This window comes from Phytophthora ramorum, assembly GCF_020800215.1.
Source record: "Phytophthora ramorum isolate Pr-102 chromosome Unknown Phyram_PR-102_s0010, whole genome shotgun sequence".
NCBI classification, from domain to species: Eukaryota; Oomycota; class Peronosporomycetes; order Peronosporales; family Peronosporaceae; genus Phytophthora; species Phytophthora ramorum.
This window is the reverse complement of record NW_027150656.1, coordinates 839,630-867,046: the sequence shown is the minus strand read 5'-3', so window position 1 is coordinate 867,046 and position 27,417 is coordinate 839,630. Positions and strand designations below refer to the sequence as shown.

General features: G+C 54.8%; 13 protein-coding genes across 13 annotated transcripts; 7 read left to right on the top strand and 6 right to left on the bottom strand.

Annotated features, from left to right (window-relative positions):
* Window positions 1-223: 223 nt before the first annotated feature.
* Window positions 224-5,296, top strand: KRP23_10650 (uncharacterized protein; the record flags this gene model as incomplete). Its single annotated transcript, XM_067881125.1, has 1 exon — window positions 224-5,296. One exon carries the CDS (start codon window positions 224-226, stop codon window positions 5,294-5,296), a length of 5,073 nt encoding a protein of 1,690 aa, XP_067741400.1.
* Window positions 5,297-5,539: 243 nt separating this feature from the next.
* Window positions 5,540-6,889, bottom strand: KRP23_10649 (uncharacterized protein; the record flags this gene model as incomplete). The annotated part of the gene is made up of 1 exon (XM_067881124.1): window positions 5,540-6,889. One exon carries the CDS (start codon window positions 6,887-6,889, stop codon window positions 5,540-5,542), a length of 1,350 nt encoding a protein of 449 aa, XP_067741399.1.
* Window positions 6,890-7,377: 488 nt separating this feature from the next.
* On the top strand, window positions 7,378-8,778 carry KRP23_10648 (uncharacterized protein; the record flags this gene model as incomplete). The annotated part of the gene is made up of 1 exon (XM_067881122.1): window positions 7,378-8,778. The coding sequence occupies one exon, from the start codon at window positions 7,378-7,380 to the stop codon at window positions 8,776-8,778; it is 1,401 nt and encodes a 466-aa protein (XP_067741398.1).
* Window positions 8,779-9,086: 308 nt separating this feature from the next.
* Window positions 9,087-9,799, top strand: KRP23_10647 (uncharacterized protein; the record flags this gene model as incomplete). Its single annotated transcript, XM_067881121.1, has 2 exons — window positions 9,087-9,481; window positions 9,550-9,799. The coding sequence occupies 2 exons, from the start codon at window positions 9,087-9,089 to the stop codon at window positions 9,797-9,799; spliced, it is 645 nt and encodes a 214-aa protein (XP_067741397.1).
* A 403-nt stretch (window positions 9,800-10,202) lies between these two features.
* KRP23_10646 (uncharacterized protein) lies at window positions 10,203-11,009 on the top strand (the record flags this gene model as incomplete). The annotated part of the gene is made up of 4 exons (XM_067881120.1): window positions 10,203-10,225; window positions 10,326-10,357; window positions 10,438-10,541; window positions 10,611-11,009. The coding sequence occupies 4 exons, from the start codon at window positions 10,203-10,205 to the stop codon at window positions 11,007-11,009; spliced, it is 558 nt and encodes a 185-aa protein (XP_067741396.1).
* A 36-nt stretch (window positions 11,010-11,045) lies between these two features.
* KRP23_10645 (uncharacterized protein) lies at window positions 11,046-11,546 on the bottom strand (the record flags this gene model as incomplete). The annotated part of the gene is made up of 1 exon (XM_067881119.1): window positions 11,046-11,546. The coding sequence occupies one exon, from the start codon at window positions 11,544-11,546 to the stop codon at window positions 11,046-11,048; it is 501 nt and encodes a 166-aa protein (XP_067741395.1).
* Window positions 11,547-11,650: 104 nt separating this feature from the next.
* KRP23_10644 (Calcineurin subunit B) lies at window positions 11,651-13,150 on the top strand (the record flags this gene model as incomplete). Its single annotated transcript, XM_067881118.1, has 1 exon — window positions 11,651-13,150. The coding sequence occupies one exon, from the start codon at window positions 11,651-11,653 to the stop codon at window positions 13,148-13,150; it is 1,500 nt and encodes a 499-aa protein (XP_067741394.1).
* A 407-nt stretch (window positions 13,151-13,557) lies between these two features.
* KRP23_10643 (Phosphatidylinositol-glycan biosynthesis class F protein) lies at window positions 13,558-14,450 on the bottom strand (the record flags this gene model as incomplete). Its single annotated transcript, XM_067881117.1, has 5 exons — window positions 13,558-13,677; window positions 13,749-13,857; window positions 13,926-14,042; window positions 14,117-14,326; window positions 14,380-14,450. The coding sequence occupies 5 exons, from the start codon at window positions 14,448-14,450 to the stop codon at window positions 13,558-13,560; spliced, it is 627 nt and encodes a 208-aa protein (XP_067741393.1).
* Window positions 14,451-14,637: 187 nt separating this feature from the next.
* KRP23_10642 (uncharacterized protein) lies at window positions 14,638-15,195 on the top strand (the record flags this gene model as incomplete). Its single annotated transcript, XM_067881116.1, has 4 exons — window positions 14,638-14,796; window positions 14,860-14,917; window positions 14,995-15,056; window positions 15,118-15,195. 4 exons carry the CDS (start codon window positions 14,638-14,640, stop codon window positions 15,193-15,195), a joined length of 357 nt encoding a protein of 118 aa, XP_067741392.1.
* Window positions 15,196-15,348: 153 nt separating this feature from the next.
* On the bottom strand, window positions 15,349-16,257 carry KRP23_10641 (uncharacterized protein; the record flags this gene model as incomplete). The annotated part of the gene is made up of 1 exon (XM_067881115.1): window positions 15,349-16,257. The coding sequence occupies one exon, from the start codon at window positions 16,255-16,257 to the stop codon at window positions 15,349-15,351; it is 909 nt and encodes a 302-aa protein (XP_067741391.1).
* Window positions 16,258-16,439: 182 nt separating this feature from the next.
* On the top strand, window positions 16,440-16,707 carry KRP23_10640 (uncharacterized protein; the record flags this gene model as incomplete). Its single annotated transcript, XM_067881114.1, has 2 exons — window positions 16,440-16,559; window positions 16,627-16,707. The coding sequence occupies 2 exons, from the start codon at window positions 16,440-16,442 to the stop codon at window positions 16,705-16,707; spliced, it is 201 nt and encodes a 66-aa protein (XP_067741390.1).
* A 71-nt stretch (window positions 16,708-16,778) lies between these two features.
* Window positions 16,779-21,401, bottom strand: KRP23_10639 (uncharacterized protein; the record flags this gene model as incomplete). The annotated part of the gene is made up of 3 exons (XM_067881113.1): window positions 16,779-18,191; window positions 19,152-19,582; window positions 20,552-21,401. The coding sequence occupies 3 exons, from the start codon at window positions 21,399-21,401 to the stop codon at window positions 16,779-16,781; spliced, it is 2,694 nt and encodes an 897-aa protein (XP_067741389.1).
* A 699-nt stretch (window positions 21,402-22,100) lies between these two features.
* On the bottom strand, window positions 22,101-27,382 carry KRP23_10638 (Clathrin heavy chain 1; the record flags this gene model as incomplete). The annotated part of the gene is made up of 2 exons (XM_067881110.1): window positions 22,101-27,218; window positions 27,341-27,382. The coding sequence occupies 2 exons, from the start codon at window positions 27,380-27,382 to the stop codon at window positions 22,101-22,103; spliced, it is 5,160 nt and encodes a 1,719-aa protein (XP_067741388.1).
* Between the last annotated feature and the right edge of the window lie 35 nt (window positions 27,383-27,417).

Sequence of the window (27,417 nt, the reverse complement as noted above, 5' to 3'; positions counted from 1 at the left end):
GCTTCTCTCACTGTGCCATGGCTTCCTCGTTCATATGCATGGCTCGACCGAAATACTCCACCCAGTAACTGATGCATTGCCTGTAAGAATAGTTGGCTGACTGGGAGACTTCATCTCTAATTTTTGTTTGTCGGCACAGCATGCAGGTGTGGTGAGGATAAGCCACCTTCCAGTTGATGATCTGACCGAGCGAGTGACCACAGACGAAACACACGCGTAAACGATGACGACGATCGCTGCTGCAGATTCACCACCCGAAGACCCCAGTATCATCTTGGAGAATGGAACAGGGAGCGATGATCGAGTTGAAGCGGACCGCGTGGTGTTCGCACGATCAGCTTCAATTCGCAGGCTTTCATCGGCTACGAGTCAAAAGGGGTCGTTCCGAAGATCATCGCTGCTCATTGGAGCCGCGTCGACGCCCCAGCTTCCTGCTTCCTCACCACTTCGACGCCCAGCAACTGCAGCAGCCACAACTCACAGCCGCGTCCACCAGGCATTACGCGAAAATGACAACAGCTTTGAGTATTCCAGCAAGGAGGCTACACTCGATGGACTGTGCTATTCGTCTCGATTCCCTATCAAAGAAATTACCTCCAAGGGTGCCATTCACAGTCGTGCGTCTTCTTCGGCGTTGCTTCGAAAAGATAACACGACTGCGGCCATTGAGACTATCCAAGCGCAGACAAGCGCAGACAATCAAAAGCTGCCAGGCCCTGAAAATGAATACACATCGGACGAGGCTACAAGTAAAGTGGGCATCCAAGCTCGGAAAAGGGAAATGCGACGACAACTTTTAGCCCAACGTGCTCGGTCCGCATCGCCTTCGTTGATGGGCTCTAGCAGTGATTCAGCAATCAAAGCCACAGCTTCTGTTGTCGATGAAGCTGCGTTCACTCTTCGAAAACGACGCTGTGCCAAAACTTTTGAAGATATGATCGCTGTGCGGTTGAGGCCGCAAAATGGCACAGGAGACTCAAAGCTCAATGTTAAAAGCACTGACCATCTTGAGCACGGAGTGGCAGGTACGCCGTCGCCGCGGACTGAAAATGGTATCAGCAAACTACTCGAACACGGAATCATCCAGTCGGTTTTGTCGTTGAGCACCAGTTCGGATGCAGCTACACAAGCCCATTGTTGTCGTGCCCTGTACTATTTGTCGCGAGCTCGTGATGCTCGAAAAGCCATGATCACACATGGCGTCGTGGCGAGTTTGAAGCAGCTAGCACGAATTACGCCTCCGGTTCCACGACAGGACATGGCTGCAACACTTTGCCAACTTTCCGAAGAAGAAAACGTGGTTGAGGCGCTGTTTTTCGAGGGTATCGACCGCTCCCTCTTGCGGCTCATCACGTCACCAAACTGGGAAACCAAACGCATCTGCGCGCTCGCTGTGTTTAACCTGTCGGCGGATGCAAGCCATATAAAGCATTTTCGCGAAGTGTTTTCTCAACTGCTGATCGCCGCGACAAAAGCTAACGGCGGAATTGGCGGCAGTAGCCTTTTTAACCCCAGCGCTTCCTTGGAGCTCACATCGTCCTCGGCATATTTGATTAAAGCGACGTACAACGCGTCCTTGGTGGCGATATTCCACAGTGCACTGCTTGGTGAAAATATATCTCGCTTCCTGGCTACGCATCTACCGATAGTACCTCCTGCAATTCAAGGCTGGGCTCTTCGAGCCTTTGTTTCGCTTTGCGAGGTACGCGCCAATCGCCAGCTCTTACTTTCGTCTCCATTCTGTCAGATTCTTGAGACGATGCTACTCTCTCCAAGCGAAGACATCCAAGAAATCACGTTGTTAATAATTCTGCAATTGTCCCTGGACGAAGGAAGCCGGATAAAGATCTGCAATTGGCTGCCTATCGGCTCGCTGATCCACACAACGAACCAACATATTGAGAACACAGGCAGTGCCACGAAAGCTGCCCGTAGAGAAAAGCGATTACAACCTACCTCCGAACAACCACAAACCGAGAACCAAGGAAACAGCCTCATTTACCTGCACTCGTGCATCCTGCGAAATCTGTGCGACAGCGTGTTGACGCACCACGAACTCATCCAAGAAGGTACGGTGCTTGTTCTGCTGGAAATGAGCAGAATGCCCGAGTCAACCGTCAAAGTGAATGCTATCTGCTCCCTTTGCTACCTCGTTTCGAGCTCCACGGACGAGGTAGCAGTTCACATTCCGGAGCTTACGGGGTTGCTACTGACACTCACAGAGTCGTCGAACACACAAGACTGCGTCTTCGCCGTGGAAGCGCTGTACAATATCTCGTGTTGCGATGAGTGCGTTCCTCTTCTCTGCGAGTCAGGGGCGCTGCAGGATCGACTGTTGCAACTTGCCATCGACCCTATGCACAAGAAAGTGGCCAAGTTGGTTGCCGCCATTGTCTACAGGCTAGCAGGTATGGTGAGTTGTGCGCCTCAATTGCTAAGGCGAGGTTTCCTCTCGCAGTTGGTCCACCTCATCCGGCAGTACCCGACTTGTCGAGCCTACGCTCTCAACGCACTTTTCTTGCTCGCGAGAAATGGCGGTGAAGACTTCCCACACGGTGGTGATGAAATGGCCCAGCTCGTGCTGGCTTTGCTGAGTAATGGCAACGAACTTGAGATGGTGGCCAAGATATGGATCAAACCGGTCATCCCCGTCGCACGACTCGTGAGGCGCAAAACAAATCTTGACATTTCCCAGGGAGACCCAGCTACAATACTGAGTGGCGTCACGCTACTTGCACATCTTGCCCACCACCCGAAAAACCGTGCAGCTCTTGTTCGCAATGGCGCCGTGTTTCGTTTCCTGAAAAAGCTGAATCGCTTGCAGTCCAAGACCAAACCAAAAGAACATGCAGGTGAAGGTGACTCGAGCGGTGGGGAAGAGGAAAGGGAAGACGTGGAGCAGGACGACGAAGACGACACGATTCTGACCAACTGTGCATTCGTGTATTATTGCCTCACGGCTACGCAGGAGGGGTGCGAATTTCTCGTAAAGGAGCGTGGCGTAGAAGACCTCATCAACCTGTCGCGTATCCGAACCAAGCACACAGGATCTAAAGCTGAGACTGGTGATGGCGGAGTGATATATACGATGAAAGAGCTGTGCACTCTTGCTTTGTGTCGTTTATCTTCATTTGCGGGACTCGAATCGCGACTAATTGAACAAGGCGCCATTCAAGCTGTGATGGTATTAGCGCTTGTGGCAACTGACAGCATCACGATCAAGGCACTGTGCATCATGACGCTTGCAAATTGTCTCGTGGACGTCACACCACACTGCTTGCAGTCGCTCGTAGGCCATGGTATTATATGGGCTCTATCGTCGTTGTGTACAGTCGAGTACCCGGAAGTCGGCTACGTGTGTGCAGTGTCCTTGTGCAATTTGTCAGCTCATCCCAATAAGGTACCAAAATTTCTGGATGCCGGTGCGCCTCGTGCGCTTATTCACCTGCTTTCTCGTAGTGGTGGAGCTGATGCCGCCGAAGATGCTGCGATTGTACTCGTGACAGTCAAGACAATCGCAAATCTGGTAGCGAACGAGAAACTCTGCCAGGCATTTCTGAATGAAGGTCTCGAGAAGCACTTGAGTGTGCATTTCTCGTCTCCGGAAAGTAGCGAGGAGCTTCGACAGCTAGCTGCCATGGTTCTCCTGCGAGTCACGAGCGCTAATGATGCTTTGATTTCGCCCGAGAGAACGAAACTTACGATGCTTCTCTGGATGGAGCAGATCATCGACATGAAGGACGAAGATCTTGTACGGAACTGCATGCTCACAGTGCATGACTTGACGAGTAACACATCGTTGGATGCGGCAGAGCTGGATATTCCCCACGTTTTACGAATACTGGTCCAAGTTTTCCAGCGCCACCACACACGCAATACGCAGATCGTGACACTCTGTCTATCGGTACTGTACAATTTGTCTTGCCAGTTTCTAGCCTTGCCAATGATTGTCCAGTCCGAGATCATGCCTTTCTTACGGCAGCAAGTGCCCTTGACGGAGGCGACATTGGCAGCCCAGAGACGCAAAGGTGTTACAAACGCCACAACTCCAACGCCCCCGCCCCCACTTTCCAATCTTTCGGTCAACGTTCAGCTTTGCTGCCTTGTGCTGCACAACTTGAGCTGTTGCCGTCCTGCCTACGACGAGAATGTTCTTGCTGCTCTCGTGTCCTGCCACGCTGTCGCCACGCTACACGATATCTACTTTGGCCCTTTTGGCGGCCTTGAGGAAACTGCTGCAGTAGCGATCTGCAACATCGCTGTCGGCAAAGTGAATTCCGCGCGCGTACTCGAAGACCACGCCGAGCGTGTATTGCTACATTTCATCCGCAGCGGAGCTTTTGCACCAAAGCACTACTGCTTGGTAGCCGCAACTTTGCGAAAACTGAGTAATGCTCCGGGCAACCAGGCACGCTTGCTCAACGCACGAATTGCCAGCTCGATGGTCTTTATATTGACGCTACCCGACATGGATAGCGACGCCAGCTCCAATATCCTGGCGGCGTTGTGCCATTTTTCATGCTGCAAGCTGCACCTTCCTCGACTTCTGAACGACGGCGTTCTGCCGTGCGTAGTGAAGCTCGCTGATCAACCCACGGCAACAGCTGAAATGGCGAGCTACTGCTTCGAGCTTATCTCAAACCTGTGCAGCATCGATTTTGAGGACTACGTGAAAGATTGTCCTGAGATCAATGTCATCGGTACATTGGCAAAGCTGGCAGATCATCATAAGCAAAGTCACCACCTGCAGCATCTAGTGCAGCAGGCACATCAAGAAGCTACACCCTCGCTCGCTTCATACTGTGCGAGAGGAGAAGGCTGCATGCTACCTTTTTCAGAGCTGATCACGAATTTGATGAAAAGTGCGACCTTCACGACCGGCGTGGCCAAGAAAACGTTGCAGATCAAGGCCAGCTACACTGTACCCGCCCGTAAATGGAGCCCCCAGGCCCAGCCAAAACCCAAGGACCCACCACCGCTCGTGTGTAACGAGATCCCGCCCACGGACAACGGACAAATTGTCCCTCCAGCAGTGAAACAGCGAATTGGGTGCTTCTCACCACTACCAAAGGAACCGCTTGTGCGCGACGAGAGGAACGACGCAATGGCCTCACCTCCCGCGAGCACACCGAATCAGTCTATCCTGGCCCGACGAAGCAGTGAACGAGGTTTCGGTGCTGAGGGGCTGCGTTCCCGGACTAGGAACACTTCTGTTGTCGGGGCAGGAAAAGTTCTGCAGCGTGGGCAGGAATCTCGACATCTTTCCGGGTGGCCTCATCGAGGGAGTGAAGTCTAGTACCAATACACATTTTGCTGGGCACTGGTCAATTTTGCTGTTGGGTGTTGATAAAATGCCATCGCCACTACAGAATGGAACTTGAGTGCCATGGATAACTCAGACCACCGCCACTTCGGCTAGCTACAATGAATGATAGCGTGCTCTGCCATAATAATATCCACGTTCCTGTATATTGATTGATTAGGAACTCAAATTTAGTCTATCCAAGAGGGAAGTTCTCATGAACATCGCTTGACGTGCCTAGCCCATTAGGAATGTGAGGCCGAACGAAACAGCCAGGGCGCCGACCGTCGTCGCCAGGTTCGCAACACCTGAGGTTGTCGCGGTCGTTATGTTTTCACCTGATCCACTGCTTCCGGTCGAGCCGCTTTCGCTATCCAAAACTGTGGCCTTTGCCAGAGTTGGGAACGAGACGCCAGTAGGGGCCTTGACGCATCCTGCACTGTCAGCAGTGCACACAGTGCAAATCTGGCCGTAGAGCTCGCGCTTGCAGCCGTGGGCTGCGGAAGCGCACTCCTTGACGTTTTTGTAGCACGGCGGGTTTTCTCCGGTAAGGGATGCCACAGTAGGCAGGGCTTGCATGTGCCCGAACATATCAGAGCTAATCTGGGTCGACTTCTTCGAAGCCAGCAACGCAGCGTATGTGTCGACCAACGCTTTAGCCCGGGCAGCGTTTTCTACTTGTGAAAGCGGCGTTTTCCAGAAGTCAATACTTTGTACACCACTTGCAGTCGTGTTGAACTCGACTCCGCCGTCTTTGCAGAACTCATAAAAGCTGGGGTAATTGGTGACGGAGTCGTTCTTGTAAGTCATGGCGGTGATGCCCACGACGTCGTCAATTGGCACATACCCGAGAATGCGGTAGTTGTAGGTGCACTTGATGCCATCAGGAAGGACGCCAAAGTCGCACTGGCCTTGGCGCGTTTTGGCACGGCAATCCTCCGTTTTGGTCTTCCACGTTGATAGAGGGCAGGTGTTGGGGAACGAGTACCACCAACAGTTCGGGTACGGGGCTCGTATGTTCGAGTCCTTCAGGCCTGCGCCAACGAACGGACCAATGTCCGGCACGCTAGAGTTGCCGTTCAGTGAGACGCACTCTTTGGAGAACACATTCGTTCCGGAAATCGGTGTGCATTGACCGCCGTCCATAGGCAGCATGGGGCCATACTCCGAGTCGTACTCGGCCACCGTCTCGTTGGTCTGCACGAAAACGATATCGTAGAAGACGATGTACTGCATCCAATTCTTGCGCGCGCATCGGACATCGAGAGTGTCGGCTCGCTGGGAGTAGTCAATGCCTTCGGCTTGTACATACATGAGCGCACCTTCAACAGAAGCCGTGTTGACGGTGTCGAGAGCACCACGGAATTTAAGAGCGTCCGTGGCACCACCGTACTTGGAGCCGAATGCATTGAGGGAAGGGACCCACACAGGAGCGTCACTTTGAGCGCGGGCATGCACAACGTGAACGGGCTTCATGTGATACGAGTCGGTGTTCGTGGTGGGCGTTAGGCCATTGATCCAGGAGGTAGTACCGGAGGCGACTGAAATGCTGGCAGCGGCCACAGCGACGGGAACGAAGATCTTCATGGCGATAGAGTCGAGAGCTGACCGCGAGGGCTGCCTGGGAGGCCTGCTTGTTTGTTTACTTGAACGGGTTTTGGGAAATGTTCCTAGTTCTCGACCAAAGACGCGCTAGGCACTTGCAGTTGAGACCACGGCCGAGGACGCTATAGGAAACTCCCAGTTTACTGGAGTCGACTACCACGCTGCGCCCTTCGGCGCCTCTGGAGTCGAAGACGTAGCGTGATAAGACTAACGGTATCAACATGCTAAATAAAGTTGGGATGGCAGATCTACATCCGTCAAAGTGGTGCTTTACCCAACGTACCACACACCTCTGACCTGAGGTGATGGTTAATTTTGTTCTAACTGTACCACGCGATCTGAGCATGCACAGATGATGTGGAGGCTGCGAAATAATACTCACTCGTGGATGAGTGAATACCTGGATTGCTCTCAGTCTACAAAAAGCCCCGAACAACCCAGCACCTTCCCTAGTTTGCACTCTAAGCACCATGAAGATCTACATCGCAGTGGCCGTCTCAGCGTTGGCTCTGTCTGCTACCAGAGCGGCACCGGATGTCGACGAGTTGGAAGTTTCCGTGTCTGCCGAACTGGAAGTCACCGAGCGGCCTTCCGCACGTAGTCGTGCTCTAGTTGCATCCACTTCTACCAGCTTCGTCAGTTCGCTCAAGAAAATCCCCAACGCGGACAAATACCACACCAAGCCCGTGCGTGTGCTTCAAGCTCGCGTTCAAAGTGATGCCCCAGTCTGGAACGAGACGACAAAGACATTCGGCTCGAAATACTACGACACGGCTGAGGAGCAGTTCCGAGGCGCACTCGACACCGTCAACACGGCTTCCGTTGAAGGCGCCTTGATGTACGTGCAAGCGGAAGGTATCAACTACAACACGCGCAGTGAGGAAGACCGGTGCTGGCGTAAGAACGGGATGCAGTACGTCGTCTTCTATGACATCGTCTTCGCTCAGACAAATGAGACGGTGGCCGAGTACGACTCGGAGTATGGCCCCATGCTGCCTATGGACGGCGGTCAATGCACACCGATTTCCGGAACGAATGTGTTCTCCAAAGAGTGCGTCTCACTGAACGGCAACTCCAGTGTACCGAATCTTGGTCCGTTCATCGGTGGCGAGTCGAAGGAAACGGACGCGCGTGCACCATACCCGAATTGCTGGTGGTACTCGTTCCCCAACGACTGTCCGCTGTCGAAATGGGCAAACAAGACTGAAGAGTGCCGCGATACAACTCGTCAAGGTCTGTGCGATATGGACAACCTCCCGGACGGCGTCACGTGCACGTACAACTACCGCATTCTCGGGTACGTCCCGATCGACGACGTTGTGGGCATCACCGCCATGACGAACAAGGCTACGGGCGCCAAATACGCCAATTTTACCGAGTTCTGCGAGGCCGGTGGTGTTGAGTTCCAGGCGTCGGAGGCTGGCGTGTGGAATGCGAGTATCCCGTTCTGGAAGAACCCGCAGAACGCAACAGCCAACGCCGCTCGCACGGAGAAGCTGCTGTCAGCCTACGCCAACCTGCTCAAGACGTCCAAGTCGTCGCAGATCAAGAGCGACGTGATCAAGCAGATGAAGGCGCTGCCGACGGTGGCTGAGCTCACTGCGGGTAACCCGCCGTGCTACTTCAACGTCAAGGACTGCGACTCACAGTTCGGCTGCAAGCGCGAGCACTTTGGTCAGATGTGCACGCTCTGCAACAGCACCGGCTCCGGTTGCATCCCGCCCACCGAGAACTTTACCTTCCCCACGTTGGAGAAGGCGATGGCGCTGACTGCAGATGCCACCACCGGATCGACGTCGTCGAGCGCTCGACAGGTACTGGCGGTTGGCGCAGCGCTCGCATCGATTGCGCTGTCACTCCTCATGGGCTAGACCGACTGTGTTGATCACCTTGAATAACGAGAAAGTTGCATTGAAAAATTACGAAGCACATAACTAAAATGGTTTTCATCCCTTTCGTGTCTCTTCGCCATCATCAAAACAAAATACCAACATTCCTTCTAGAACACCTCCAATATTCAATATAGAGTACCGTAATATTCCTGTCCGAACACATCCTCCATTCCAAAACCCTCTATCATCGAATCCCAACTCGACCAGCTCTACGAAACAAAAAATGTGAAAAAGTCTGCGTGTCGGACTTTGCAACGGCTCATTCATTACCCATCGCCAGCCACAAGATGCTCGGCGCCCCGCGTCTCGTGGTCTGCAGCCTGCGCGCGCTCTCGCGCGGCCCGTCCGGCCTGCCGCTGTCGTCGCTGCCCGTGGCACGCGCCCGGTTCTTCATGCAGCAGCCGCCCCGCGCCCGGTCCCCGACGCACCTGGCCGTGAGCCGCACGAGCTCCTCAGTGTCCAAAGCTTCGGCCGAAAACTTGTCGCACCTCGAGCGACTCAAGGATCTATGGCGTAAATATGGCGTCGTGGCTATTGGCACGTACTTGACAATGTACGGGGCGGTGCTGGGCTCCGTGTACCTGGCTATTGACCAGGGCTGGGTCCGTACCAACAAAAGAACCAGCTCCAAGGGCGAGGGACAATCTGACGAGACTTTTAACCTCGTGACGACCACCAACAAGTGGGTGTTTGTGGGGGTTTAGAGTTGTTATTATTTGTTGCTAAACTTTTTGGATACTTTTTTTTTAGGTTCGTGAGGTTTGCGGAGGATTTGGGCATCGCGCAGTACTTGGAAGTGGAGAGGGTGAACTCCAAGACGGGCACGTTCCTGCTGGCATGGATCGCCACCAAGTTCACGGAGCCGGTGCGTCTGGCGCTGACGATCGCCGTGACGCCGCGGATCGCGCGGTTCTTGGGTCGCGCGCCCAAGCTGCCCCCTAAAGCAACGCGGAAGATTATGATGAAGCAGCAGCCGCCGCAGGAGCAACCCAAGGCATAAAACTACAGAAATCAACTCAGCCGACGTGTGAACAAGCCTTCATACTGGGATTGTTTTTGACGAGAGGAGACCACCTGGGAGGAATGAGTTGTGCTTTGAGACAGACAGAGCAAGGAGGACGTCCCTGTACCAACGCAGATTACGGGTGTAGACCATGATAGAAGCTGCTCGTTTGACATTCATTTTTGCATTTTCGTGGATATCCTCGTGGTTGCCTATCATCAGCAGGTCGCTGCTCATCTGGTGCTGATGACTTCAACTTGGCCGTCTGTTGTTTGAAAATAGCGTTCGGGTGTGCGACCTTTGGTCGGAGTTCTGAGCGCTTTGCCTGGATCGGGGACGTCGAGCAGCGGGTCACCGAATTGCAGCCGTAAGTCCCTCTTGAAGTTTGTGCGTACGAGCTATGGCGTTAACATGGACTCCCGGGTGCTTGTGCCTACAGGATGCGGCTCTGAAGGGCCGACGCAACTAGCGGACACCAGTAGCCACCTGACTCCACCGAGCTAACAGGAACAAATCCAACTAGGCGTCCGTCGTCATGGCCGACGCTTCCCCTCCGTACGTCTGAGTGCAGTCGCAATAGTTGGTACGGCCGGTTAACCGAAAGCGCCATCGATGATCTTGTTGCCATGATGCAGTCGGGGCCCACCGCCCCGCGGGCCACCACCTGGTCAACCACCGGGTTATCCGCAAGCTCGAGGCCCGCCTCCGGGTTTTGCACCGCCAAGAGGACCCCCTCCAGGTACGCTGTAGAATGGCAAAATAATGATGGTGATGGCAAGCTAACTGCACTTGTGTTGTCTGTGAGAAGGAGCGCCACCAGGCCGAGGACCGCCGCCCGGAGCGCCGCCAGGACGCGGCCCCCCGCCTGGAGCTCCACCAGGAGCAATTCCAGCTCGCGGGCCGCCATCAGGGGCTCCACCAGGGATGCCACCCGGTGCTGCAGTTCCAGGAAGAGGGCCGCCTCCCGGAGCGCCACCAGGACGCGGTCCGCCACCCGTGGCTCCACCAGGCGCTATGCTTCAACCTCGTGGGCCGCCGCCTGGGGCTCCTCCAGGGATGCCGCCCAGTGCTGCGGTTCCAGGAAGAGGTCCACCGCCAGGACGCGGCCCGCCACCTGGAGCTCCGCCAGGCGCTATGCCTCCAGGTCGAGGGCCGCCGCCTGGAGCACCACCAGGGATGCCGCCGGGGGCAATGCCAGGTACGATAATGTCTTTTGCGCTGTCTCCGAGGATTGATTCTAATGCTATGCCTCGCTGCTTTTCAGGTGGACCGCCTCGAGGACCACCTCCAGGTTTCCGTGGCGCACCGCCTGCAGGGGGGCCGCCAGGTCAACCTCCGGCCATGGCTCGCGGACCGCCGGCAGGAATGCCCCCGAGAGGGTTACCGCCTGGAATGGCACCTCCGGGTATAGCTCCACCAGGAATGGCACCGCCGGGAGCAGTGCCGCCAGGAATGCCGCCTCGCGGGCCACCAGGCGCACCACCGGGAATGCCGCCTCGCGGCCCACCAGGTGCACCACCAGGAATGCCACCTCGTGGACCACCGGGCGCACCACCAGGAATGCCACCTCGCGGACCACCGGGGGCACCGCCAGGTATGCCTCCTGGAATGCAGGGAGCACCGCCTCGGGGGCCACCTCCGGGCTTTCCACCATCCCGTGGTCCGCCTGGAGCTCCAGGAATGCCGCCTCCGCGAGCTCCGCCTGGGCCACCGGGTGCCATTTCAGAATCTCCGGAAGGTACATTGCTATTTTGTGGTATACTTTGAGTAGTCGAGCAAGTACTTACGCACTATTCTCTTCATGCTTGGCCAGTCGGATCTTCGGGGCCACCACGCGGACCGCCTGGTATGCCGCCTCCAAGAGGGCCTCCGGGCGTTCCTCCGCCTGGCATGATGCCCCGGGGCCCGCCTGCGCGTGGACCCCCAGGTGGCTTCCCACCCGGTGCGACTCCGACGCCCCCTGCCGGCGGTGCCTTTGCGTCTCGTTTCGGCAAGCTCGCAGTCAAGGTGCTGCGTGCTTTTGACCTGAAAAAGCTGGGTATGATGGACACGGCAGACCCGTACGTGAAGCTCACGATCGGCACGCAGAACGTACAAACTAAGGTTCAAGAAGGTGGTGGCAAGACGCCCGAGTTCAACGAGAGCTTCGACTTTAACATCGCCACGGAGAAGGAGCTGGTGGTCGAAGTTTGGGACCAAGAAAAGAACGGCCAGGACAGGTTGATGGCTCAGGCGAAGGTGGACATTGTGGTGTGGCTTGGCAAGGGTGGCTTCGAGGGCGACGTGGAGTTGCAGGATCGTGAGGGGGGCCCTGCCGGAAAACTGGCAATTGTTGCAAAATTTACAAAGCCGGAAGCTGGCGCTGCGGGTCCGGTCAAGGCACCGCCCATGGCGCCTCCGATACTTTCAGGTCCAGCTGTGGCACCGTTGCCACCTGGGGCGAATGCCATCTCCGTTCCTGGAGCGCCACCTGTGGCACCGTCCGAGCCCCCTCGAGACCCGAATGGCAAGTTCACGGATAAAGAGATCCTGGAAGCTTTCCAGGCCTTCGACCTCGATCACAACAATTACGTTGGTGCTGCTGAGATCCGCCACGTGCTTATCAACATCGGCGAGGCTCCTACAGACGAGGAAGTCGACGAAATGATCAAGATGGTAGACAAGGACGGCGATGGTCAGGTGAGCTTTGACGAGTTCTACGCAATGGTCACGAAAGGCAAACAACCTCCACCCGGCCTGGGAGTCGCTGCAACTTCACCGGAAAAAGCTGCGGCCGCCGGCCCTGGAGGTGCAGCTTCGGGTGCTCAGGCTATCCAGCTGCGCAACCAGCGCAAGATGGCGCTGGAAGAGTTCGCACGCGACAACGGCATCAAACCCGAGAGCGTGAAAAAGGCGTACAAACGGTTCCAAGCTACCGACAAGGATGGATCAGGCCAGATCGACTACTCGGAGTTCTGCGAGGTGCTGCAGGTGGATCCATCGCCCCAGTCTGAGAAGGTGTTCCAGCTATTCGACAACGACAAGACCGGCCGGATCGACGTGCGGGAGTTCATGATCGCGCTGTCCAATTTCACGGGCGCCGAGAAGGAGGAGAAGCTCAAGTTCGCGTTCCTCGTGTTCGACGAAGACGGCAACGGCGTGATCACGCGACAAGAGCTCATGAAGATTCTCAAGGCCAACCACATGGCTTCCAACGAGTCTGAAGTCTCGCGCAAGGCAGACACGATCATGTCCCAAGGCGATAAGGACGGCGACGGCGTCATCTCGTTCGACGAGTTCTCCGTCGTGAGCAAGAAGTTCCCCAATATTTTATTCCCGGCCTATACGCTCGGCACCACGAAGGACTAAGCGGCAGGGAATACAAAGCAACACGTTGCCCGTAGCTGTTTCCATGTGAGCGAGTTCAATTTGGTTGGGTTTTGACAGATCGTTTGGCAGTCCGAAGGAAAGCCAAGACGATTGTTTTCTGAAAGCGAGTTACACAGATTGTCGAGTACACTGCCACTCGTCAACAGCTCCAACACACAGTAAAAGACGGGATCTGTTCAAGACCATCGCCTTGCCTCGTATCGAAATTCGATGCCCTCTAACGAGGCTCCTTCAGAAGGCACGAGGATCATTTGTTTCATTTAGCAACGGTGATATCGCCATCTAAACTTGGGGTGTATCTAAAGAGCGCTACGAGCCGTCCGGAACGCAACCAGAAGTGCTCATTTCAATGCATTCATCTACAGAGCGCAAAGTGGTGTGTTGATTTAGTCCTTTTTGGCTGACTTTGCAGCAAAAGACGTCGACATGGTGCTGAGCACAACACTGACGAAGATCCCAGCTGCATGGCCGAGTAATGTGCCATACACACACGTCAGCGGCCATTGCTACAGCGCGGTTGACCAAACACATTAGACTTGGCACGGAAAACAACTGAACAACAAGGCGAATGCTTTACCTGCCAAGGTCGATCCCAATCCAGGGGAATGGGAAGAGCACCCACGTATGCTCCCAGCATGGCACCAATCGACGAGCATACAAGATACAGTTCTTGGCCATTGCTTACACTAAATATCATTAACAATACAGTGTCAGCGAAAGCCAAAACACCCGACCCCCGACCACTTCCACGAACCTGAGATCCAGGATCAAATCCAGCCACTTGCGAGGTGCATACCCCAATTGTACCGCCAACGGCATCGTCGTGTAACTTGAAATTAACACTGCCAGCAGCAGCGTCTGCGCCCACAAACTACAACATCACACAACCCCCATCAACACTCGCACACCAACCAAGTAGCTCACCCAACTCAAATATCCACGTACTCGACCACGGGAGCTCCAAAGAGCACAATCGTCACGTGGAAAACCGCAGACCCCAGTGCAAGACCCAAAATCCCTTGAGCAATTTGCCTGGCCAGTGACTGGTCTCGGGATCGAAGAATCACCAGGTCCGAGGCCATTAAAACTCCCGCAATGGCAGTCACCACGGGCACGAGGCCACTCAGAACTGCATCTTCCAGGTGCTGACCAGACCTACGCAGTATTGTTATGATTGCACGGAGGGGGGTGCAATAGTTTTTACGTACAGAACGATGGGCAAATAACGGGTTAAGGCGGCGGGCAGCACGAGCTGCAGCGTCTTAGCGGGGAGGTCCATGCGGGTTCGTATGATGAAGACCGAGTAAAGTACGTAGATGCTGATATCCTAACGTATATACGACGTAAAGCAATTCTATTGGTGATAAACTATGAGGTCGAATAATGGTTCGCTGAAAGTTGCTGTAACTTAGGATAGCAGTTCGTTATGTGAGACTACACCGCCAGCTTCCCAGAGACGCCGGAGAATGGTATTTACGAGCGAGAAGCGGTGGCCAGCGGGGTTTACGCCCTTGAACGTGCACTCGATGGAAGAGAAAGGTCCCGCAGTCACCTCCTTGGCTGCGTGGCCCACCAGTTCAGCCGCAAACTTCTCCAATTTGCCTCAGGAACCAGGACTCAAGATGGTACAGCGCCGTCGGGTTCCATTGTAACGCCAGGGAAGTGACACGATGCATTTGCATGGCCAGATCGTGACTCCTAAAGTTTATTACGCTACATATGACACCATGCCGCCACCACACCAAGGTTTGCTCGTGATATTAATGCTGACATATTTGGACATTTGAGTGGGCTGACGAGTGGAATGTTGTGTTTCCTTGTAGTGATCAAGATGACGCCTACACATAGTGTGATGAAGGAGCAGTACCGAGCGGCAGATCGGAAGGTTTGTCTTGATAGATGGGATACCAGCAGCAATTGTATTTACATTTTTGTTATTCTTGAAGGTTTCTGGCAAACGAGGGGCTGGAGATCAAAGTACGTCGAGCCCTCGGCCGCCGAAGCAACATCGGCGTTGTGACTAGGAAACCAAGATAGTCGTGACTGGATGAGTAGAACTGGAAGACGCGAGCGAGCCAGTAATTTATAGACGGCTAAGAAGACTCAGAGACACTGAACAACTGAGGACTTCGAGCGGTTGAGCAGCTCCCACGGAAATGATAATCTTGGAGCTATGCTCAGTCATCAAAATGGCAGAAAGAGTCCATGGCTTGCGGGGAGAGAAGGGTGTCGGTCCAATTCAGCAAGTTGTTTACTTCCTCCTCATCCACCGACTCGTCGAGATCGATGTCGGCTGCGTTGGATACTCGAGGAGACGTGACCGGAGCTTGTCCAGAGGAATCTGCTGTTGAAGCCCCCATCGAGTGATTGAGTGGTGGCAACTTCAATGGAGACGAAACTTTTCTTTTTGAGTCTTCACCAAGCAACAGCACAGCACTGGCAGGGGCAGCTGACTGGATGAGAGGTAACCTCGTCACGATAGTAGCTTCTTTCGCCTCTGGGGTGGCTTCTGGGCGTGTTGCAGAGGTGTTTTGTTCTCCTGTGCCACCATTGTCACTGCCGGCTTGCTTAATCCACGTTGCGAACATCTTCTTGCGTTTCTGTACTTGCTCCAATGCCGTGAGCGGTGCCTTCTTGCCTTTCTTCTTTGGCTTTGGGGGCTTCAACATAGTCCTGGATGACGACACTTCGTGCGTCTCCTGGTTGCTTGTAGCACAAGACTTCACATGCCGTTGTACATCGCCACCATTCTTCTCCCCTCCACAATCACTTGATTTTGTTCTGGACGAGGCACTTGAAGCAGTCGACCGCGCCGACGGTGGTCGACTCGAACATCGACTACCAACCTCCGACTGAGAGCCACTCCTCGACTGTCCATTCCTCACCAAACCTCCCGTCTTCGACTTGGCAGCTAGCAACATCGCAGGCAGCTTGGCCACCAGGGGCTGCATGAGCTCTCGAATCCGGTCGTCGTCCCCAGGAGGCAGCTGACCGCGCAGCTGAGCCTCCCATTCCTGCCGCAGCCGCTGAATCGCATCGTCCTGGATCTTGGCCAGCCGATACTCCTGCCATGGTCCAATATACATGACTCCTCAGCACCAGCATTCAGCAATGCCCACACCGGACATCCTCACGTCGTTTCGCGTCCAATTTTACTCGGGCTAATCATACCCGCGGCGCAATCGCACTTAGCGGATCCCCGGCCGCATAGACCCGGCTTGTTGTTGGGTGTCGGCGTCAGACCTCATTGCGACGAGAGGCCAGCAGCATGTCGGGACTTGTGCGCGTGCTGAAGGACAAGGCGCCGGTGCTGGTGTTCAGCAGCCTGTGCGCGGGCACGGCCTACGCAGTGTACTACGCGCACCACCAGCAGATCACCGACAAGAAGGTGCGTGGCTCTGATTGGCATCACTGCACTGCATTCATTGACTCGTGGTCTCCTCTTGTTGCTGCAGACGATGCGTCAGGGAGTGATCAACGACATCAAGCGCGACCGCCTCAAGCGGAGGGAGATGCAGCAGCAGGAGAAGCAGTAGGTAGATATCCACAACGTCTGCAGCAAAATGACGAACTTGAAATTGTCTATACGACAGATGCTATTGCCGCTTCAGTGGTGTCGTGGTTCCAGGCTGGCACAGCCTTGCAGTGCCGACTGGATGACCTCTAAGACTGTGGAGCATCGCTCTCGATCGAGGTAGTCGTACTTGAGCAGCATTTCATCCGACCAATACTGCAAGAAGGCTCCCATCTCTGCCGAGTCCACTGCAAACGTCTTTCGAGCATCTTCCACTGCAGGCTCCTTTGTTTCATCTAAAAGCTTACCCGACGTGGCGCTGAAGTTCTCGTCAAGCACCTTTTTCACCAGCTGGAGGAAATGTTGCGACCCCGCTTCAGAGTCCGCTGGAATCTTGCAAGCGTAACAGCACACCAAGAGTTCCAGCGGGAACTGCAGCAGGCAACAGACTTGGGTAGCACTGCAGACGCGAAGCTGAGGCCGAGATAGAAGCTTGTCAAGCTCCTCGAAAAACGGTTCCATCTCCTGCACGTGGCCGAGATCTGTAAAGTCCACAGACGCAGACAAATCTACAAGCTCCAGAGTTGTCAGGGTGCTGACAACCAGCTCTGTTGCTTGCTCCAGCCCTGCCGGGTTGTCAGGCGAGTGCTGGTCTATGGCGATGTTGATAGCGACGAAAACCAGTGTCCAAATTGACGTCCAGTCTCGGGCTTGCACTTGCAAGGAGGGGCTGCGATACGGTCTCATCCCTAGACGACGAAACAATGCCACCTGTGAAGGAAGCAGAGCAAGGAGCTGCATGTCTTCCTGACCGCGAATAATATTGGAGGTGATCCACGTACTCAACCAAGCCTCCAAAAGGATGCACGGGTCGTCGTCAAATTGCAGCCGCAGATACAAATCGGTCACGTAGCTGGCAAAAGTACGCTCCCAACGCCTCATAGTTGCAGAGGGTTCCTCCAAAAATGACTGCGAGTAAACAAGTGCCCCCGACAGCCAATGCGTAAAGGGAAGAAAGAGCTGGGCAGTAGGCTCCATCACAATCACTTGCGGTTCTTGTGTCGCAGATTTCCAGGCTCCTGACACACTCACTCGCAATCCACCTGCCGTCTTCGTACTGATTAAGCGTTCATGGGACCAGCTCCCGTTATTTTCCTCGATCACTAGCCACGCGCACTTCGACATGCTCAGCAGGCCCAGCACTCCCTCAACTTGTGTGGTGGATTCGTTATCACTTATTTGTGGCGTAGATTTGCTGGGAGAAATCGAGAGCAACTGCAGCACTTTCCGAGTGACTTTTTGCAGTCTGCCGTGAATGTCAACGTCCAAATCTGCGTTTGCTCCAGCACTCCGACTCGAACATGCAATCACAGCTGTGTTCAGAAGTGCTGCCAGCCAATAACCTTCCCGCAGCGCTTTCTCCCCGAGGTCGGCATTTGTGCGGGTCAGCTCCTCCAAACTTGCCAGCAGCAGATCAACTCGTAGTGCACCTTCACAAAACTCGGTCTGCAAAACGTATTCAAAGAAGTGAGGGAGCCAGATCACAGCAGACTGCTCGTCGAAGATTTTTGTCGACCACGAAATTCCTCCCTCGAAGACAGACCCGGATACTGCAAGAAGTCTCAAAGCGTTCTCTTGATATATGATCGATTTGGCGCGCCTGGCATAATCCTGCATTTGCTCTCCATCAGCATCTTCATCGTCTTGATATGTTTGAGAAGAACTCGAAAACTCCAATCCTCGAAGTGGCGACCTCAGGGTTGTCACAGCAGCTTCTGGCAGCAACACCCGGGTATTCTTTTGAGCAACCTTCGTTAGGTGGTTATATGCATCAGGCGATCGACACTTCACAAGCGCCTTCGTCAGCAGGACCGTGAGGGTTTCGAGGTCTGGAAACGCAGCCGCTGACAGATACAAATGTAGCGCCATCTCAACACGAACAGCCGACGGCAATGATGATGCCGCGGGACTTACAATAGACGTACGTTCGCCAAAATTGCTCGATCTTCCAGCTTCTTTTACAAAGGCTTTCAAGGCGAAAACTAGATGGGAATCTAGTGGGGTCATCAGCAAGTAACGCATGCTGTCGAATTCGTCCGGGAACCATCGGATGAGTCTGGTGCACAACAATGACAACTCCAACCGCGATTCTCTCCCAGCAAAGGCTGCTCCGTGCATCTCCACAAATGAGAACCACCTTTCTAGTTGTTGTCTTAACTCGCTCAGCGTTCCAGCTGCATCCTTCATTTGCTCCATCAAGTGGCGCGTCTGAGTCACGTCAGCAAGTTTGACTGCACGAAGGAGACGCTGGAGAATATCGCTGGAATGCGTTACAAGCTGCTTGTCGAGGACAAGTGGACCTGAAATCGAGGTTCTAGCATGCTCAGTCCCATCTTTGACAACTGAGAGAACTTTGTAAAGACTCCCCTCCAGTGTTGGCGGACAGTTCGGCGCATTTTGCAGCACCTCGGCTGCAAATACTAGTGCTTCTCTGGATTCTTGATGTACAATCGCATCTCTTGCATACCACTCGAGAAGCTCTGGGAGCATGTCCAGTTCGATCATAGCTCGAAACCCCCACCTGTTAGCTCGAGTCGGCGGCTCTTTCGTATGAGTGCCTTGGTAGGCGTCCCATGCCTCACAAAAGCGCATCAACGACACAAGGTAGAGTGATGTAGCCTCGCTGTCCCTCAAGGTGGAATTGACAGCGTGCACAATCTCAATGAACTGCTGTTGCCCGGCTTTTAGTCGTTTCTGATCAACTCGACTGTTTGACTTCATGAAGGAAACTAAAGCAGGAAAGAGTAAGTTTTTGGCACCTCGCAAGCTGATATCGTCTGTAGCTCGCAGGCTGGCATTCGCTCGCAGTAGTTGAACGATAAGCTTCGAAACCCATCCTTCTCCGAAAGTAGTCATCATTAGCGTAAGCACGCGACGAACAACTAAGTGATCACTCTCCACACGAATAAGACGCCGTCGAATTGCACCGCCACTCGTTATGACCTCACCGCTAGTAGCAATAGCTCCATCCATAACGGAGAGGCAGTAACTCTTGAACGCGTGTAAAAAATACGTACGCTGACACATTGCTACCGACGTTTTGCCCCTCAAACTCTGTGCGCATTTCTCCAGCATAAGACACCAGTTGATCCCATCTTGAGCAGATTCTTTTATCGATTCCTCACCGCTTACTTGTGAAAGTAGAGCATCCCAATAATCAGTGTAGTCGTTGCTCTGCTGAATTCCAGTGAAATGTTCCGAAAAGATCTCATACAACATTAAAAGGAGCTCCAACATTGTAACTTGACTTGATCGAGTGGATTCGTTCGACGACATCACTCCGTTCCGAGCCCCTGGACACCTCAGTAGCTCACTTAAATATGAACGCAGAATGATGTTTGCTGAAGAAGCCCCCACACTTCTCGGAGCCGCGATTTGGGAGAACACCTCACTGCAGCTACTTGCCGCATCATTCCAAACCTGTGCAAACGCGGTGATGACACCGGATGTGCTAACAGATAGTGAGTGAATTACCTCCGTCACAACACGATACCCCAACAGCTGCCCAACGCATCTCTTTCGTTGGGGCGACGCCAGAATGCTAGCAAAAGCATCTGCCTTTGAACAATGGCGAATTGCGTCAACTAGTGTAATTTGGTTCACTTTTCCGACGTTCTTCAGTTCTCGCTCCCAAACACTCATCCACATTTTCTTAGCCGTATCCATCTTGCATTTCGGCCTCCAACCACAACTTTGTGAGTCTGCTAACAAAACAAAACGAATGCGTTCATACGCCGCAACCGCTATCGACGGCTCAACGCCATCTTCACTTTGCACTGAAATTTCCACCCTCCTCCTCCTCCGACCTGTTTTCACGCTCGATGCCACTCCGGCACCCGGCAACGAGTCCCAAAATCCCGACAACGCGATCATCGCTTGATTCGTCGCATAGCTCTCGCCAGCTTCCTCCATCGCCTGTGCAGTTCGGCGCGTACACTGCACCAAAAAGTCCCAGCCTCCAAATCTCGACCGCAGTGACTCGGCGCTCGCTCCGTCGCGACAGAAAGCACAGCACTTTTCCACTTTTTGTGCATCCGCTGCCTTCTTGTGCCCAGATCTCGTCCTCGATCTCTTCTGTTGGGGCTCCACAGCCCCACCGCTCGCTGTGGCCTCCAGCGCCTCCTCCAGTAGCTTTTCGCAGACCTCCTGAATCCAACTTTGCACTGCAGACTCTAGACACTTTTCCTCTTGGCTCTGCAACGCTAAACCCAGCAGTAGCAGCCTCAGCCGCAACGGCAACAGTTTCCCACCAATTACGTGCCGCAGAACGTTGAGCTCCTCGAGATTTACGACACTTTGCGCCAATTCCATCTCGCCGAGCGTCATCAGCTCGCACTGAGCCAAAACTTGGCATAGAGACGCCAGGCAAACTGCTCTGTACTCCCCAGTGTCGCCGCCTTGCGGTAGGATACTTCGCTTCTTGCGTTTGCGAGGCGTTTGTGGCATTTTCGCCATTTCTGCACCCACGACGCGAAATTCGCGCAAAACCTGCCGCTTGAGCACCGGGAAGTGTTGCAAATGGCGCCAATCGGGCGGCGGCGGTTGATGCAGCATGCACTCGCATAGTGGGTGGCGCGCAGAGGCCGCTAGCGCTGCGCTGTGGTCCGTGTAGAGCGCGCGCACGCCGCGCTCGAGCGCCGCCCGCGCCGCATCCATCGAGCCTGAGATTATGTTGCAGAAGTTAGAGCAACGTAGGAATTGGAGCAACGTTAGAAAGGCAAGTTGAAGATCATCACTCTTGGTATCTTAATCTTATTCCGGAGCTTCTACTGCAGGCAAACACATGCTCATGGCATGGACAATGTGCCGTGGACTTGGAAAACAATTATGGACTAAAAGGTTTGGCGGACCCCCAGAGTGAGCTGGGCGAGTGCCCTCGCGTACGTCTTGATGGCGGCCACAAACAATTCAGGGTTGCAAGGATTGAAACGCTACCGGAGCAGATCATACAACACATCGTGAAGCCTATCGGAGGAGACCTTGGCGAGCACAACGAGATCAAAAGAAAATGTTTGAACAACAACGAAAATGAAAACATATCTACTCGGTAATTAGTATCTTAACCTAAGCACGCGGCAATCTTACCAACCAGTCTCTCTAGGCGCGCCGAGGTCGCACGTGCCGCCACAACCCCCTCAAAAAGGCAATGCGGTTGCCAGCGAACGTTCAACCCATCTCATCAAACTAAGAACAGCACAACGAGGCCTTGCTTTCCTTTCATGATAACTGTCTTCACCTTCGACAGAGCGTAGCACTCGATGCTTGGGCAGCTACGGCGACATCAGCGAGTCCCAGTCATGGAGTGGAAGAATCGACTCGCTCCAAACGTGGCTGGTCCTTCAGAAGTCGAGCCTTTTAATACTGGTAACCACTGTTGCCGTACGGGTTGCTGCCCATGCTGCCCTGACTGCTAGCGTACGGGTTCTGCTGCATGCCGCCCATGCCCATGTTCGGCTGCATTCCCATTCCCATGTTCATACCAGGAGCCATGCCCATGCCGTACTGGGCCGAGGGGTCGTTGTACGCCGTGGGGGCAATGGCCAGCATGGGTTGCATGCCGCCCATGCCATAGGCAGGATCGAGAGTCTGCGCGTCCGTCTCCGGCTCCTGCTGCACTTGTGTGCGCTCGTCCAGCACTTTCACCTTTTCGCTCAGGTTCTTGACGAACTGGATCATGTAGGGCATCACGAAGTCAACGTAGCCGTGACGCCACGCCAGCTCCAGCGCAACATCAGGCTTGATCAGCTTGTAGCACGTGAACAAGGTAGCGCAGAAGCACTCCTTGTCGTGCACCGACACGAAGAAACGCAGAATGTCCTCCGCCAGCTCCGGGTCCTCCGAGTCGCTGGCACAATCGATGCAGTCCTTGTACATCTTGTCGGCCTTCGACAGCTTCACAGACTGCGGGTAACGCTTGTTCTTGCGGTACAGGTAGGCCGCAATACGGCGGAACTCCAACAGTTCGTGCTTCTCCAGCTTCTGCGCGAGAGAGATCTGGTCGAAGTTCTCGTACGAATCGACGGAGTCACGAAGCGCCTGGTAGTCCTCGTCATCCACCAAGATTTCATTCAGCGCCTCGTTCACAGCCGACAAGTTCTCCTTCTGCACGTCCTTCAGGTATTCCACCACGAGCGGCAGGTTCTTGGATTTGCGCAGCTGGTGGACAACACGAGCGTGGTCCAGGTTAGGCGTCAGCACTTGCAGAAGGCGCGTCAACTCAAGAGGGTGCTGCTCGAGGTAGAAGTTGATCGCCTTGTAGTGAATCTCCTGGTTGCGGACCTTCTGGATACAGTCCAGGAACAGGTCGTGCGAGAACGCCACAGGGTGGTCAACCATCGTGCGAACAGCGTTGTCGAACTGGCCGTCTTCCTTGTACAGGTACACGGCGTGGTCCCAGTGCAGACCCTTCTCACAGGCACGCAGAATCTTCGACACGTTCATACGAGAGTGGAAGATCTTAATGTGCTCCATAAGCTTGGATGGCAGGTACTTCGAGTACAGGATGGCCAGCTCCGTGAAGATACCAGCGTGGGCACCTTCCAATCCAAGACCCTGCTCCATCAGCTTCAACAGCTCCGACGAGTGGCCACGCTTCTCGTAGTGCAGAATCAGCTCCTCGAGGTGGTCCGGGTGCACGATGATGTGCAGGCCACACAGGCCAGCGAGACGGAACTCGTTCACGTCAACACAGGCGTAGTTAACCTCCTTCCATGTGCCCACGGAGTTCGCCTTAGTGGCGGCATCCACAGCCTCACGGAATTTGCCCAGACGCACGTAACAAATGGCAAGCTTGGCGTTGTTGTTGATGTTCTGGAACAGCAGCTTCGCGGCGTTGTACATGCCTTCGTCGTAGCAGCGCTCACCAATGTTCTGGATCTGCGCCACGTTGGGAGACGAGATGAACTCCTCGAGGTCCGAGTACTTCTCCGTCTTCGCGTAAGCGTAAATCAAAGACGTGTCGAGGTACTGCTCCTTCACCGTGTTACGCGCCATCTTCAGATACGGGATAAGCTCGTTGTAGTCGTTGATGCGCTCAGCCGCGGCAATCACATCAACGTACGAACTGGCATCATTGGCCTTAATGAACGCCGTCAGCGAGTCGTGCACCTTGCCCTGGTCAAGCTGGGCCTTAGCCAAACGAGACCACACCTCCGACTCGTTGCAACGGTCAGCAAACTCGTACGCACGCTCGTTGTCCTTGATGTAGTCAAGAAGCACACCGATAGCTTCCACGTTGTGGTTCGTCTTCTTGTAGATGACGAAACCCTCCTCGTAGAGCTGGTACTGCTCGCCCACAGCAATGCGAGCGATTTCCGGACCATCGAAGTTGTCCAGGCGGTTGACGTAGTCCATGACCTTCTCCTTGCCAGCCTTGATAGCAGTCAGAATTAGCAAGTTCTGCAGGTTCTTGTTCGTGGAGAAGTCCGTGCCTTGGAGGACGATGCGCTCCAGCAGCTCAATCAGCTCGTTCGGGAGCTCAGCGTTCATGAAAGCACGCACAGTGGTCGACACCTCATCGGGGTTCGTGGTTTCAGGGAGTGCCGTCTGGACAACCTGGTCAATCAGAGCGCGACGGCTAGGAGACTCGGTCTCGCCCTCCTCCTGCTTCACAAGCACCTTACCCCACAGATCCAAGTCCTGACGCTCCACCAGGTAGCGAGCAAGATCCTTGAACAGGCCGTTCTCCGTGGTCACACGGATGAGGTCGTCATCACACGCGCCGCCGGCACGGCGATAGGCCAGGTAGGCCAGAGACGGGTCCAGCTTCTCGCAGAACTTACCGACAACCTCCGAGTCGTAAAACTGGTTGTTAATCAGGAACTGCTGCGGGTCCTTGTTCAGCGTGATGTAGATCTTACCGATGGCGTTGTGCGTCGCCGTCTCAGTGTTGCCCTGAGCAACACGCGTCTCCAACCACGGCTGCAGAAGGCGCAGGCGGTTACGCTTCTCAACCTGCTCGCACAGGTCGTCCACGGGGCACTGCGCAATCTGGTTCAGCAGGTTCTTGATGTAGTCCTCGTTGCAGTCGAGGTCCAGTAGCTTGCCAATCACAATGGGGGCCTTCTGCGGGCTCACCTTCGTCACGTACACATCAATGTACTTCATCAAGTTGTTGGAGTACAGGTACTGCGTCAGCTCCTCCACAAAATCGTAGCGGTCGCACACGTGAATGAGCGGGCGGGGGTCCTGCAGCTTCGATTCTTTCAGGAACTCCTTCACCTTAACAGGTTCGTACACAGAAGAGTCGCGACACACGCGCTCCACCTCCTTGAATTGGCCCATCTTCGTGGCAGCCTCGATGTACTTGAAGTGCAGGTCTGGGTCCTGTGAGAAGTTCACGATGGAGCCCAAGAAGAAGTACAGACCATCGAACGACTTGAACTTCTCGAAAACCTCCACGAGCTCCTTGCCGCCAAGCTGCTCAGCGTACTTGGTGGCTACCTGCACAACAATCTGCAGGTTCTGACGCATATTGTGCGCCATCAGGGCGTTGATCAGTTCCATCGAAACCTCGCTCGTCAGCGTGCCGAAGAACGTAACGATGAACTCGTGGTTAATTGCCTGCGTGTTCACAATCACGCGCTTCAGGTCCGCCAACTCTGTGTAGTGCTCCAGAGCACGTTGGAACAAGCCAGCCTTCTCGCAAAGCGCAGCAATGCGCGGTCTGTCGTAGTGCGTGAACATGTTGTTCGACAGAATAGCGTCCGCCACCTGCGGCGATCCGCCCAGAAGGTTGATCTCCAGCAGTCGCGTCTGCAGGTACCCCTCCTCAGGGCGGTTGTTCTTCAGAGCCTCCAGCAGGAAGGCCGTAGTCTCCTGAATGCGGTTCACCTGCATGAAAATGTCCACAACGGCGTTCACATCCACCAGGGGACCGTTCTCGGCGACTGCCAGCTTCTGAGCGAAGTCCAGAGCACCCTGCGGGTTAGCGCGCACCAGGTTCTGCAGCATGAACGTGTAGTCGCAACGGTAGTTGGTCTGGACAGCGTACGCCACAATCTTGTCGAACTCGCCGCGCTGCACGAAGCAGTTGATCACCTTCTCCGGCACCTCAGCGCGCAGGTACACGGACAGAGCCATAGTGGTGTCGGACTGAGCAACAAGGTCACCCAGCTCTTCGGAGCACTCAAGCTTGTCCTCCGACAGCCACTTCTGCAGAAGCTGACCACGACCCTGTAGCAGCACGGGGCGAGCAAGCTCAATAGACTCCATCTTGTTCAGCGTGCCCTTCTCAAGCAGGACACTGAAGTACTGCAGGATAGGCTGCGGCTGACCCGGCTGAGCGGGCATCTGCTGGAAACGCTGGATCGTCTGCGGCGTGCGAAGAGCGCCCTGGGGGGAGGCAGCCGCAAGGCGAGCCGCACCCTGAATGTCGTTAACGCCCACAAGACGGTTGAACTCCGTGAAGTAAAGCTCTTCAGCACCCGGCAGGTCGAGGCGTGTGGCCAAAGCCAAGGCCAGCTGCGAGTCGCGCAGCGTGTTCACCACATAGGGCACCAACTTCGTCTTGTTGATAGCGAAGTGCAGAAGCTGACCGCGCCGCGTAATACCGAGCATACCCTTCGAATTGGACTCCAGGCACGTCACGAACGTCGTGTCCTGCGAAACACGAGCACGGTACACGGGCTTACCCGAATGCGTGTCGAACAGGAAGAGGTATCCCATCTTGGTAATCATGTAAACGACGTCGTCGCCAGGGCTCACAAGCATCGACACGGGGAAATCGGCCTGCGCGTCGGCAGCAAACGGAATAGGCTGGGGCGGGAGGCGGAACACGCCGCCGGGGGCGTCGCGGTCGCGACCCACCTCCATGATAAAGAGCTGCATAGGCTGTCCGTCGCCTTTGGTGCCGGCGAAGACCAGCACCTGGGCGTCATCTGTTCTTCCAGGAGGTTTCATCTGCGCAAAAGCACCGGCGTGGCCCTGCAGCACCTGGCTCACCTTCTTGTCCATCGAGTAAAGCTGCATGTTGCCGACGATGCGGCCTCCTTCTCCCTGCGAGATCCCCACGAGCAGCATCCACTGGTTGTCGCCTGAAGCCTCGTAGCTAATAATCTGCGTGCCGGCGCCCAGGTTGGCGTGGCGGTCAAAGATCTTGGCCGGGGGCGAGTCGCCCTCAATGCTCCAGTGAAACACGGCGGTGGCCGTGACCAGCGCGATGGTGTTGACGGAGATCCAGCGCCAGAAGACCACGGCCTCGTTCATCAGGTGGCTCTTCATCTTGGCGCGCAGCTCCATGTTGAAGATCTGCAGCTGGTTCTCAGCGCGCAGGGCGATGACCTTGCTCACAGGGTTCATGATAGCCGCCTCGGCGTTGATGGGGCGGCGCTGCACCGTGTTGTTGGCCGCCATGTCCACGATCACCACGCTGGCCTGGCCGTTCACTTGCTCGCACACGCACACGAACTTGTCCGACTCCATGGTCGTCGTGCCAAACTTGACATAGTCCAGGTTCACACCCAGGGTGCTCAACTGGAATACACAAAAGTACAAATAAGATCCGATCAGTTACCTGTCTACCGTGTGATGTTTCCCCTCTGTGTCGAAGTTGTATCCAAAATTAGAGGGACTGCAATTCCGCACTAGCCACGTACGTTGAGCACTTCCCCGAAGGTGATGGGGAGATCTTGCGCCATGTTGCCTCGCGTCTGTTGCTACTGGTGCTCGCGCC